General features: G+C 40.2%; 1 protein-coding gene across 1 annotated transcript; it reads left to right on the top strand.

The window, feature by feature from the left end:
• The first annotated feature begins 4108 nt into the window (after positions 1-4108).
• Positions 4109-11072, top strand: LOC119894175 (septin-7-like). Its single transcript, XM_038706751.1, has 5 exons — positions 4109-4242; positions 4783-4917; positions 9833-9950; positions 10282-10374; positions 10887-11072. The coding sequence occupies exons 1-5, from the start codon at positions 4124-4126 to the stop codon at positions 11055-11057; spliced, it is 636 nt and encodes a 211-aa protein (XP_038562679.1). The 5' UTR covers positions 4109-4123; the 3' UTR covers positions 11058-11072.
• Positions 11073-14119: the final 3047 nt, after the last annotated feature.

The following is a 14119-nucleotide window of genomic DNA, read 5'->3' as shown; positions in this document are numbered from 1 at the left end:
CATGTTGAGTTGACACTTGGACAGTTCCTGATTTCAATTAGAATGTTGCCAATTTTAGATTGTTAGTTCTTAGACAGCTTCTTGCATTTAGGGAAAAGTTAACATTTGACTTCTATCGTAAAATGAAATCCATTATAAATATTTTGCACATCCCTGCACTGACTGTAATTCAAACAATAGCCATATTTTACAAATCCTTTATTATTCTTTTTCTTTTCATGTCTTATTTTTAATTTTGTATTTATGATTACTTGACCTGCTGTACTTGCTCTGTCTTTATCTTTATTATAATTTTCTACCTTTCTACCTTTATTGTTATGCACCAGAATACCAAAGTGTATTTGTTATATGTGTAAATGTAAGGATTTTATAGAAACAAATTCAAAGTAACGATGTGGGGGGGGAAACATAATTTGGTGTTGGTACTGTATCCTTGCCCTCATGCAGTGTGACCTAAATGATAGGGGTGGGAATCACCAGAGCCCCCACATACGATATTATCACGATACGATATTTTTGCGATTTTAAACATATTGCGATTTATTGCAATATTTTCTTTTCCCAACTTCAAATTGTGTCCCCAAAGCAAAACTCTTTTTCGAGTAGACTGAAAAAGCAATTTTATTAGTGCCAAAAAACAAACTTCTCATGTACAATTTATATAATAAAAGATCAATACTTCACTTCGTGTTGCGATACTATATTTCTGTGCAAAATATCGCGATACTAGCTGTATCGATTTTATTTCCCCACCCCTACTAAATGATGGATTGTGGAAGCAAATCAGGTGGTTGCTGTATCTTTTGCATCTCCACATGACAGCAGCTCTGTTATGTTCCAGTCTACACACCAGCACAGTGCTAAATTTACTCTGCTTTGGCGAGACAGAAAACACTAAGAACCATTTGCTCCCAGCTCGGTCTGTCGCTCACATCGAACCTCCTCTGAACCCCATGAGCGCAATGTGGGCATACATGCTCTCCTGCAAGTAGCAGTTAGTGTGTGTAAGTGTGTTTGCTGCGGGTGCGGTGGTCTGGAGCTGCGGAGAAGAGACGGGGTCAGAGTATTTATATTCCAGAACAATCTCTCATTCTTTGTCGCTCACTCACATTCCCCCAGATCAGATTTCTTTTAAATGATGGTGTTGAGACTGACGACATTTTTGAGGTTTTCTCCCAATCTGTTTTTCTTTGCAGAAACGTTGGAAATAGCAGATTCGGTTTTGAGATGGCTGACATGTCACGCACAAACACTTACAGCACAAACACACATTTTAACACACACACTGGACGCACAATTAAGCTCACATATGTCAACTGACTGCGGTGTGTGATATATATGCTCAGCTGTAAAGTCAGACAGATTATCTAAAGGTTTGTGGAAGCTGAAGAATGTTTGTGTTAGAGCGAGAGGGCTGTATTTTGAGTTAAAAGGGTGATCCTAAAATAACTAGATGGCCTTGTGAAAGTATGCGACGAAGCGAGGGAACAGCAGGCGAGCTGCAGGAAATGATGGATCTGTAGAACTGAAGTGAATATATGTGACTGAAGAGTGAGATGGAATAGACAGAGGGGGTTGCACATTTTAAGCCGTGTGTCGTAATAAATGATCTTTACATTATTGGTCACCATTTCATAGTTCAGACTGAACATCACATCACTCAAAAGTGAGTTCAGACTGAACATCACATCACTCAAAAGTGAGTTCAGTCTGAACATCACATCACACAAAAGTGAGTTCAGTCTGAACATCACACAAAAGTGAGTTCAGTCTGGACATCACATCACACAAAAGTGAGTTCAGACTGAACATCACACAAAAGTGAGTTCAGACTGAACATCACATCACACAAAAGTGAGTTCAGACTGAACATCACACAAAAGTGAGTTCAGACTGAACATCACATCACACAAAAGTGAGTTCAGTCTGAACATCACATCACACAAAAGTGAGTTCAGACTGAACATCACATCACACAAAAGTGAGTTCAGACTGAACATCACATCACACAAAAGTGAGTTCAGACTGAACATCACATCACACAAAAGTGAGTTCAGACTGAACATCACATCACACAAAAGTGAGTTCAGACTGAACATCACATCACACAAAAGTGAGTTCAGACGGTTCTGACTGAACATCACATCACACAAAAGTGAGTTCAGACTGAACATCACATCACACAAAAGTGAGTTCAGACGGTTCTGACTGAACATCACTTTTGACCTTGATGTTTTAACCTTGCATTATTCATAGGCATTTACATCCATGTGTCCTTCCTTCTATTGACTTTGTATGTGTTTGCGCCGAATCTAAAAAGACTAACAACTCGTGGCTCCAGCATCCCTCTGTCGCCCCGTGTACAACAGATGCATTTAGTCGCCCGTGTGACAGAACAACCATTTCACTTGTTAACAGCTCCAACCTGAAGTGTCATTTTAACTGAGTGACAGTGATCCCAGTCCCGCCAGGTCTCCACCTTCACTGACGGCCAAGAGGGCGGTTCAGACCCATACTTATTTTAACCACCAGCTCGGTGAGGCTTCAAAGGCTACTTTACTCATTTAGCATTGTACTCCCATAACATTGGCAGACTCATGATGGAATTTCTAAAGTCTCAAAACAGAACCAGAGAGTTTGTCTGTTTTATTTCACGCGTTTTCATTCTCAGACTTGTTGTCTTAAGCCCCAACCAACTATGACTCGAGTGACAGCACTGATAGCAAGTGATGACTTCTTGTGCACTCTGCCATGGAGCCAAAAAAGACTTGGTGATGATTTCTGTTTTTATACATCAGTAAAATTAAGCTATGATAAGTAAAGGATGAGTAAACATTATATAGCCCTGTACCTCTGGGGTGTGGAGTACAAGGCATCATAAGATTTGTTATTAATTATTTTATTTTATCAGAATCAGAATCAGCTTTATTGTCAGGTATGTGTACACATACGATTGTACAATGCTCATGGTGTCCTTACTCATACAAAAATACCATAACACAATAATAAATAATAAAATAAAATCAGACACAAACTACAGTATAGACAACACTAATATACACACTATGAACAAAACAATATAGACATATTGACAAATAGTGCAGTGATCAGAGTGCAAAAGATGCAAGAGTAAACTATTCTCATTATGTACATGTAGAAGGTGGATATGATATACATGTACACATACATGCATACATGTACACAGTGTGATGGATTATAGTGCAAAGGATGCTGGAAAAATAAATAAGAGCTATGACCTTATGACCTGAGGTAGGTGTATTGGTATACAGTATATACAATGACATAGTATGAATAGCACTGAAGGTGCTGTTATTTTATTGATCTAGAGCATTACTTGATTTTCTTCTGGAAAAAGGCAAATAACTGCTGGCGCCGTGAAAGCTTTGGAGTGGAATCAATTGGTAGTGTAATAAGTGACTGTAAATATAGTTGAGCTTGAGAGGCAATCCATCACAGTGAATATCATGTCCTCTATATTATTTCTTACAATATTGTTGTGTAGTAGCAGATGATTGTAAAGTATGTAATTGAGCTGACATTTGCTTGGGTAAAAAACTCTTGACAGCTCAGACCTAAAACAACTGAAGTAATATTTATCAGGTCATCACTTTCATAATTTTAAATACCTCACACTCACTTGTGTCAGCCGTGTGTATGATCATTCTTAAGCTTTCAACCCATAGAGGTCGGTGCAGCAGTGCTTTTCCTCCCATACAAGATTTAGTGTGAAGCTGCTCTTTAAGAAGTTGAACTTTGCCACCTAATGTCATTTCCAGGATTAGCTTCTTTCAGGAGTTAACGTTCCACACACATTACAACTAGCAGATACTGGTATCTCTCAATCTCCCAGCAGGCTGTGTGGGTGCACTTGCAGTGTATGATGCATCATCAGTGTCATGAGTGGGAGAGGATAGTGTCACATAATTAAACATGTAGGCCAATGTGGGTGGGCACTTTGGTGTTGCCAAATTGTATTCTGAATTGCATTTACAAAGTGTTGAATCCACACGAATACTGAAAGATTACTGGAACACTGCAACAGCTAGGATTTAGATGTAAAGCGTATGTTTGACTCCAATCCATAGTGTACTAAATGGTGTGAATGTTGGTGTGTTTTCAGGTGGAGCAGTCCAAAGTGCTGATTAAGGAAGGAGGGGTTCAACTGACACTCACCATTGTCGATACACCAGGGTTTGGAGATGCAGTGGACAACAGCAACTGGTGAGGAGTGCTGGCATAATCAAAGTGTTAACATGTGAACAGTTAGATCTTACCAAAATCCATATAGGCAAGTCATGCCACTCAGCAGCCATCTTGGCAATGCCGCCGGGCAGCTATTTCAGACTAACAAGACCAGGCTCCTATCTGAATGAATGGGGAGAGCGCCAGATCTGCACTTTCACTGCTCACCGGGACATAAAAACTACATGAATAGAATCAGCAGTAAAATCTAATTAAAATCGCTGAAAAACTTTGACAACTTTGACAACCCCAAAATAAGGTTTAAACAGCATTTTTCCGAACCAGTTATGCTTCCAGTACGCATGCGTCACCACTACCACACATGAGCAATAGAAGTAAAACAGACCCTTAAGTCAGAGCAACCACACGATTGGGCTTTGGGCTTTCCCTATAGAGTTGTATTGAGGATGTGATTGAGTCTCCTCTATAAAACGTCTCTGATCTTACCAAATGATCATATGTTCTTTATTAACCAACGTCCTCTTTTCTCTGCCTGATGTCTTTTCTCTATCTTCCCAGTTGGCAGCCAGTCATAAATTACATTGACAGTAAGTGCGAGGACTTCCTCAATGCAGAGTCGAGGGTGAACCGCAGATCCATGCCAGACAACAGAGTCCACTGCTGCCTATACTTCATTGCGCCCTCTGGACACGGGTAGGTCTGCATTAGATGAAGGTGTAATAAGGTAGAGTCAAGTATGGTGAGACGAAATGAGGCTATAATGAGATAAATCAATGCCCAATAATGCCTCATTGAGTACCTCAAGCTGAATCGTTTTGGGAGGAGGCCAGGTCAATCTCAAGTATTTAAAGCAAAGGTGAATGATAAATGGCCTGTATATATAAATTTGATGAAGCAAACATTTGCTTATTTACTCATCCTGCACACAAAGAGCAACATTAGCATGTATTTGGAGTTGTGTTTTTGGCCACCTGATGAATGGAAGTCCATTATTCACTCAACTTTAGCTCTGTTTTGGTCACCAAAAATCAACTCCTGAGAAAAATATCTGGCGCTGTAGCTGCGAAATACTCCACTATATTCATCAGCTAATTGCTAACTTTGTCTGTCTGCCATATGGTGCTGGGCAGGTTAGGGCTGTGCCCAGCACCATATGGCGATATAGATCATTTGACGATAGAAAAATGTCTATCATTTACAAATATGCTGTATTGTTTTTGCAAATTCTACACTTTACAGTAATATTTTTGCAAAGGAATGACGCTTTGCACCACAGTAAAGTTAGTTTTAAATTGGTTATAACTTGGATATAGAGAACCTAAGCCCCTCCCCTTCCAGTGGACCACCATGGGACCTTACTTCAAAAAAGTCTGCACAGATCAGTCTATTGTTGTCTGTTAAATACCCAAAGCTAGAATGTCAAAAAACACTTATGGGGTCAGCTAAATTTCTCTAAGCTAGGAACTGTCTTACCTTTCCCTGTTATATCAACAATGCCCCTTAAGAAATATTCTCAACAGTAGCTATAGCAGCGTGAGAGCTGTGAGTATCACTGTCTGAAGCTGATACGCTTCTCTGGGAGCGTCTTGTCCTCTCATGTTAGCTTTGCAGCCAACATGAGAGTTTAGCTAACATCACAACTTAGCTAACGTTAGTTACATTGCTGTGTTTTTGTTCACTGTACATCATGTTATTGGATTTCTCCAGAATTACATACCTCACCTTTTATGTTGGAAATTCCAACAGTAACTCATGATATTTCATTAAATTTGTTATTTTTTATAAGTTCTGTGCTGCCCTTGCAATGTGATCTCTTGTGCAAAGCTAGACAGCCAGTTAACATTCAAAAGTCCTCCAATAAACACACAAGGCTTGACTTTTATTTCATTTATCAGTTGTTTCCTCTTTTGTTTTGTAAAACTGAAACATTACAGAATAAGAATATAAATCAGTACCCAAAACATGAACATATGCATACAGACATTACATATGATACACATAACAATGTTACTACACAATTCCTATCAAAGTGTAAAACAAGCACTGTAGCCTACTGTATGAAAACACAGTTTACCTACCACAACATCTACAGATGATTGAAAATTATTTATACATCACTTACAGGCACATAGTCTGAGAGGCTGAAGTGTATCAGAAATACAATCAGCAACATGAATCCAGCACTGTCTTTCTTGCCTGTCTGTGTTCAACTGAAGTGTGCTTCACTGAATTATTTACCCTGACCAGTAGAGGGCAGCACCCAGCATGAACCCCTCTAATTTAACTTTTTAAGCTCAGTTTTCTAACTTATTCAACTATTAACTTAACTGTAAAGACAGCACAAGTTCTATGTCGGGATATGTATCGTTATTGTGATATGAAATGATCCTATCAGGATATGAGATTTTAAATCCGATCGCACAGCCCTAGAGCAGGTAGTGGGTTTATTAGAGTATTTGTTGAAAACAGCTTCCTGCTGCGTCTGGAAACTGATTCAAGCAGTGAGGAGAATAAATCAGCAGTAAAGTTATGGGTGATTAAAAAACAATCAACTGAAAGATGCTAAAACGTTGAGGTTAACTACGGTCGGGTGACGGTTCTCTGTGGGTCAGTCACTACGAGAGACCCCTTTCACATTAGAAAGTAGTCATTTGATCCATTGTTAACATAAAATATTGAGTATAGCAGCTTTAAGTTTCTTCCATGGCTATAATTTTATGCAGTATCATAGTTCCAACCTTGAGAAGGAAGACATTCTGTAGCCAGCATTTTAGAAGCAGCATTTGGCAAGTGGGCGGATGGTTTTGTTCTGGTCAAGATGCCCCCTTTTCGAGGCTATTTGTATTCAAATGTGTTATAAACACTAACCAACATTCATCTCTACTGGTCCAAATGACAGTGCTGTGCCAATCAGTAAACCTATGTGACCTATGACCTTTCTTTGCCTTGGAGATCCTCTGCCGGATATGCAAGCTAAAGCTCAAGCAAAAGGGTGTGTGTGTCTATGCCAGCCAGTGCTTGTGACCCACAAAGGTTATATAACCCAGTTCTGCTCATGCTCAGTAGAGTTCTGCTCTCCATCACTGAATCACCCAATCAGAATGGAGGCTCGGAGCAGCTCACAGAGACAGGCCTCTCATCTCAGACAAACACACTCTGTCTCTGTGTGTGTGTGTGTGTGTGTTTGCATCCCTGAAACATCCCCTGTTTCTCAATATAGCTGCAGCGCCAGACTGAGTTAAAATGTGGAGCTCTGTTTCCACAAAACCCAAGATCCATCAGGCTTACTGATGGTGATCTAAATCATCCCTGGGTTGTTTAAATCTGCAGAGTTGAGTCAGCCAAGTGTTTAAACTTACATTAATGTGCAAATTCTTCACTAGTACCAGCCAGAAAGCGTATGAACGTGTTGCTGTCTGTTGATAAGGCAGTTGGCCTCTTTTCTGTTTTCAGCTTCCCCCTGTAAAACTGCTTTTTTTCTTCTGACAGGCACACATCAAAATCTGATACTTACTGTCACATTTAGCCAGGGACAAGAAGAGGAACAATACACAAGACATCGAAAGTGTGTTTAGAAATGTAAAGAGTAACTATAAATGTTTTTGAGAGTATTGGAAGTGTTTGAGGAGGGATTTCTAGCCACGCACCTTGGCTCAAGGGATGGTTATGCCTGTCGGCCGTTGGGTCCGTCGTCCACCACTTCGGTCCACAAGCATCCCCATAACTAAAGGATGGATTGACTGGAGCAGATATTCACGCCCACTCGGGATGACAAGCTACAATGCTAAACGTTAGCATTGTCATTACGAGCATGTTAGGATTTAGCTCAAAACAGAGCTGTGCTGTCTCACACAGAGACTAGCTAGCATGGCTGTAGCATAGCCACTTATGTAAGAGGCAAATGATTTTTAACGACTATTATGAATTTTAACAACTTAAAATCATTGAGTGTAGAAGATGTTACTGTGAATTTAGATGTTACTGTGAATTTAGACGTGTCTTTAATTTCTCTGCTGTGATGCTGCAGTCGTTATGTTTATTACTGCATTCCGTTTAGACTTGTGCCGGGTTGGAAGTTGTGAGTAATATTACTACTCATTAGACTCATTAGACCTCATTAGATTGCAGCTGTAGGAGGCGCATGTCTTAAAGGGACCTAAAATACATTAATCTGGAAATCAAGTTTTCTGCCCAGCACAGTGCAGTAAGTGCAAGTGAGTTTGAACATCAGTTTGCTACACTTCTCTGTATTTGACAGCTCTATAAATGTCAATAAAAGGCTGTGGCATGCCCCAATCTTGTATTCCAAGATTGTTGATAGAAATTCAGTCTAACCATTGAGGCACTGACAAGTCACTAAATCTTAGTTATCCATCAGATAATTGTTCTTTTTCTGTCTCTCTGCTGTTATATAGTTTCCTAGCAGACTGTGTACACATTCAAACCTTCTCCCACAGTTGCAGAAATGTAGTTTGCATGCTGCTGCTTCCATATTTTAAATCCTATAAATCCTGCATTAAAAGTAAACTGCATGCTCATGTTTCCAAGCTTAGCCTGTCTGTGGTGTTTTATACCCCAAGAAACCAAAGGGAGAATAAAGTTCCAACAGTCAGTACAACCAGCAGTGAGTGCTGCTAGGTTGATAAATCACTGTCAGTGTGTAAAGACGATTTATTATTTACTGAAAAGAGTAACTTTTTGAGATCACATAAGTGCGTTGACAGTCAGTATCTCATGCAGTCTCCCCTGCTTAGACCAGACAATCTGACTCCTGTTTTCTCTGGGACGCATTCCCTCCAGGGCTCCTCTGATCCTGCACTATACACGGGCCTGACCCTGGTCTTACGGTCTCTGTGTGCCTCTGTGAATTAGTGAATCACTTGACAGCTGTTTTGTCGCCCTATTTGTTTTTCTGCATTCGTGGAATGAGTATCTCAGCATCCCCTTTACTCACTCTCATTACACGCAGACACACATGTCCGCACATAGCAGGCATCATTTGAATGTACATATATAAAGATAACTGTAGTCATAGGGGTACAACTGGATACAAGTATTCAACCATGTACAGTTATATTTTTACATAAATTTCTCCCATTATGCAGCACATACTCACTTTCCACATACACTGCCCACACTTGCAAACAGCCCACCAACTTCATGCCATATGAGAGCTCTGTTTCTGGCCACACAACTAAATACGAGTCCTACTTGTCATTCAGACAGAGACAGAGAGCCTATGGGAGTATTACAAAGACAATCTGTCATCAGCCCAGCAAGACAGAAGCATTAGTTGTCACCACAGAAGAAGAGCACATAAGACAAAAAGTCAGTCACACTCAACTGGCCTCATTGTGTCTTCTTCTTGGGCTACATGTACATGTTTTGTTTGGCCCCCTGCTGGTGACCCTCTGAACTGCATTCCATTTGGAAAGCTGTGCACTGAGGAAGCCCACTGTGGCATTTTCTTTAGATTCATTCTTGTCAATGAATTATTTGTTCACAGAAATAATGACTTTATGTAGAAAATAAATAGACTTCCGTTGATTTGTTGATGGTTTTGGTGAAATTTGTAGTTCTTATGGTTTTCTTTCTGTCTACCCTTCAGTCTGAAGCCGCTGGACATCGAGTTCATGAAGAGACTCCATGACAAGGTCAACGTCATCCCTCTTATTGCAAAAGCCGACACTCTGACCCCAGAGGAGTGCCAGCTTTTTAAAAAACAGGTATTTGTGTATGGATGTGTCACATCATTGGGATAAGCAGACCTCTGTCTAACCAAGGTTAACAGACAGAACAATTTGTCACACATGTGGGGCTTATTTTACTCATTTTGGGAGGTACGCTTATTAGCTTTCTTTCAGAGAGTTAGTTAAATCGATATCGCTCAGCATAAAGACTTGAAACAGGTGGAAACAGCTCGCCTGGCTCTATTCTTAATAAACGTCTTTAAAATAAGCATTAAATGTCAAATTATTCCTTTTAAGTGTAAAAGGATTTTAAACCCAAAAGACAAATTAAAATTTGTTTCTTCTGATTACTTTCTCCCTTTGTCAGATTATGAAAGAGATACAGGAGCACAAAATCAAAATTTATGAATTCCCAGACACGGAGGACGACGAGGACAACAAGCTCATCCGAAAGATCAAGGTAATGGACCACACAATCTTGTTAGTCTTCTAAAACTTAATTTAAGTACGGTGATTGTTCTCAGCCGTAAGACAGTTAAATGGAGCCGCAGACAGCCAAAGGTCAGTTTGTCCTTTGGTCAGTGTTCAGCCCCTGCAGCTGCCTCCATCCAATTCCCCCGTGCCTGGCAGCCTAATTGCATAACTGATTACCAGCTTTATAGACAAGCTCATTGAAGAACTTTCACTAGGGATCATCGTCCATGTCACGCCTGCCTGAGTAACTGCTGCCTCTGGCAACAGCCACGAATAGTACCACACGTGAAATAACCCCCCCAATCATTTAGATGTTGGCCATCATTACTGCAGTGAGATTTAGCAGTAAGTAATCCCAGATGCACGCAATTAACTGGAATGAAACCGTGACCAATAAGATATGGAAGAGCAGTCTTTCAAACAGCAGTAAGCAGCAGTCCTTCCAGAAAGAGCCATAAGAACAGTAAAGAAAAAAAGTCTTTTGTCTTTCCACTCCAGGAGAAGATGCCACTGGCAGTAGTCGGCAGCAACGTGGTAATCGAGGTGAACGGCAAGAAGGTCAGAGGTCGCCAGTACCCGTGGGGCGTGGCAGAAGGTAGGTTCACTCAGGTCCACTGCCGGAAAGGAAGGACATGGCTTCCATTTTGTGGCCAAACTGAAAGGGCCTAGAAAATAAACTACAAAACGAAGTGTACGCACATTTTGAAAGTTCACGAGGCGCATCGTTTAAGCATTTTCTTCTAAGAAAGACATTTGATGGACAGTGTGTCTGCACCTTGGTCAGACGATGACAGATGTGAGAGAGAGGAGGACGCATGTTGGCGTTTGAAAGCTGATGTGTTTGAGACTGTCCAGCAGTCACAGTATTATTTCTACAATGATGAATGAAGCATGATATCCCTGAGAGTGTGCGACATAGTGCATGTTTTCCACAATGATCCCCGTATCCACTGAATGTATTAACTACCAGGTAATACAATGACTTGTCAAAATGTACTCTGGACCAAAGTCAAAGTGTTGTCCTGCCACATGGCACAAAATGATTCTAATACACCTGCTGGAGCTTTGAATGATTCTTCTTAAAATAGATTAATTTTAGTAGATGTTTTTTCATTTCATAATTGTTGGACAACAAAAATTAAAAGCCACATTTAAACCATGACTTTAATAAAGTAATGCTCTTCAACATTAGTCTCAGCTAGGGTTCATTTTGGTTTTTGTGTCCATGAAAATTCTGTCAATACTTGAGAGGTACAGTGTTGTAAGATAAAATTAATTGTCCCGAAAGAAATTTGTCTTGGACACATACAGTGTCTGCTGTTAAAAGATACAAAATAACACTGTGCATACCTACATGTACACACTGTCACTAGTCCACACGCACAGACTGCTACCAACCTACAAATTTCACACTGCCCGTCGTACAGCGCACCTGCTATTACTCATCAAAGAAATGTACATAATATATGCAGTAAGGGGATATTAATGGATTTAATCCCATCTGATTTTAAACCAAGCGTCATCCAGTGGGGTCACAGAAGACAACAGGGACCGTGGTTTAATACCCACACCTCTAGCTTGGCCCCATGAAACAACAATAATTGGGAGTGTTGACAGCTGGGAAGCCTGTGAGTTTTCATGCCCTTGTTATCAACAGTATCAACTCCTACTGATCAGTCAGGCTGCCTTTTACTTTGTTCCTCTTTGTTTTTCTTGTTGATGTCCAGGTAGTGTTTTAAAACTATATTGTAGACGTTTAGAAGCCACTGACCAGGACTCCTATGTGGTGGAGTTGCTCCCAGCGGTCAGTGCACATTTGCATAAAGTTGAACTTTCCCACGTTGCCGCGCTGAACGCCTTTTGAGGTCTCAGTGTCTCAGTTTTCGAGGGTCAGTTCACAGTGACTGGCAGCTTGTCACTTTTTGAGTCTGTATGTGTGAATGGAGGGTTAGCAGTGACAAGGACTGCCAAAGCGTCTGGAATAGCTAATGAACTGAACTTTGCCTTTAGAATATTTTATCACTTATGTGTTCCCAAGGTCAAGAAAGAACCTCCACATTTTATTAGAGGGTTTACAATCTTTTTTCTCTTGGAAATGGAAATAAATGAGTGCTCCTAAAGATGTTGTTACATTTTGACAAGTATGAACTTATCTGACAGTTATTACATTGCTACCTTATACACCCAACTGTCTTCCCCTCAGTGCAAGCAAACTCACATGCACACAGTCTCTTTGGTAGTGCTGGTCCTGACCCTGATAGGGATTCTGGAAAAGGAGGATAGATTTAGTGTAATATGGGATATGTTGTTTCAGTATGGCAGCAAGCACTGACTGACCCAACCAACTTCTGAGACTGCCACGTTTTCACCATTAGCCACGATGAACTGTTGTTGCTCTTACTGGTGTGTTAGTTTTCACTAAGTTTTCATTTGTTTTAAAGTCCTCTGGAAGATGATTTACTGTATATATCCTTATATAAAGTAATTTGTTGCTCTGTGGTTGACCGTTTATCAGTCTTTCACTTTTCATTCTTTCTTTTCTCTCTTTTTTCTTTGTCTATTCTTTTCCATGACTGACAGAGGGCATTTTTGGTAAACCAAACCATCTTTCACTTTATTTCAGCCTCATTTTCTCCCCTACTCCTCCTCCTCCTCCCTGAGAGTGCCCCCCGCCCCCAAACTCTCCAGCCCTCCTTTCCCTCCACTTTTCTGTTGCTGTGCTGTCTCATCATTAGGCTGATGGTCAAACCAATGCTCTAATCAGACTTGGGCTGAATACTTTTAAAACTTCAGTACTGAAATACACCATATTTTGGAAACATTTGAAAACAACAAAGAGCACAGACTTGTGAGCGTATTATATTTTGAAATACAAAAGAACATAGACACCAAAATCATTCATGTGTTCCCAGTAAAACATTTGTCCCTGCTCTCTCTGCTAACACTTTTCATACACTGTGTTGAACGAACCCCTACAGTGAGAATGGCTGCAGTAAGAAGACTTCACTTTTATAAAAAGATTTTAGTGGCAATTATTAATACAGTATATAATTTAGAGTCTCATATTTTATAGAATAACTCAATGTACACACACATACACACCACATGTGATTCTGCACATGAATTGGTATGGCAGTAGCCCTGGTTAATCTAACAAACACTTCAAGAAAGCAGCCACAAATCCATTTTCTGAACAGCAGTGTCATTGTACCAAACACACCTACACCACACAATGTTACAGATATGTATATGTTAGCTGATAAGTATTAAGATATTGTGTGCAATACATCAAACAGAACAAATCCCCACTGATCCACCCACACCAAGGAGAAAGACGAACCCCGCCACATCAGAGAAAACCCCACTACATAAACCTATTTGCTTCATCGTCTCAATCCTTGAGTCATTTTAAAGAAATTCTTTATACCTCAGGAAGAGTAAACAGTCTCATTATAGTGTATGCTAGCTGTTACTGTGAGGCAAAAGGGCCAGACACATGAATAATTATTTTTGTTGTCTTTGTTCTTAACCCTTAATTTGATAGTCGACCCGCAAGACAATCTTTCAAAACCTCACTGTATGTTTTTAAAGGATTATTCCAGTTCACTACAACTTATTTAGATAGCTTTGACTAACATTTCTATCAGTTACGACAATACTGTACTCTCCACAATCATTACTGAGATCTGGGAACAGAGTGACGGAGTCTGATGGGGCAAGATCATTTCGTT

This window comes from Micropterus salmoides, unplaced genomic scaffold (assembly GCF_014851395.1).
Source record: "Micropterus salmoides isolate LMB-PRFRI ecotype aquatic unplaced genomic scaffold, ASM1485139v1 Ms_hic_scaffold_8, whole genome shotgun sequence".
NCBI classification, from domain to species: Eukaryota; Metazoa; Chordata; class Actinopteri; order Centrarchiformes; family Centrarchidae; genus Micropterus; species Micropterus salmoides.
This window is presented reverse-complemented; position numbering and strand designations above follow the sequence as displayed.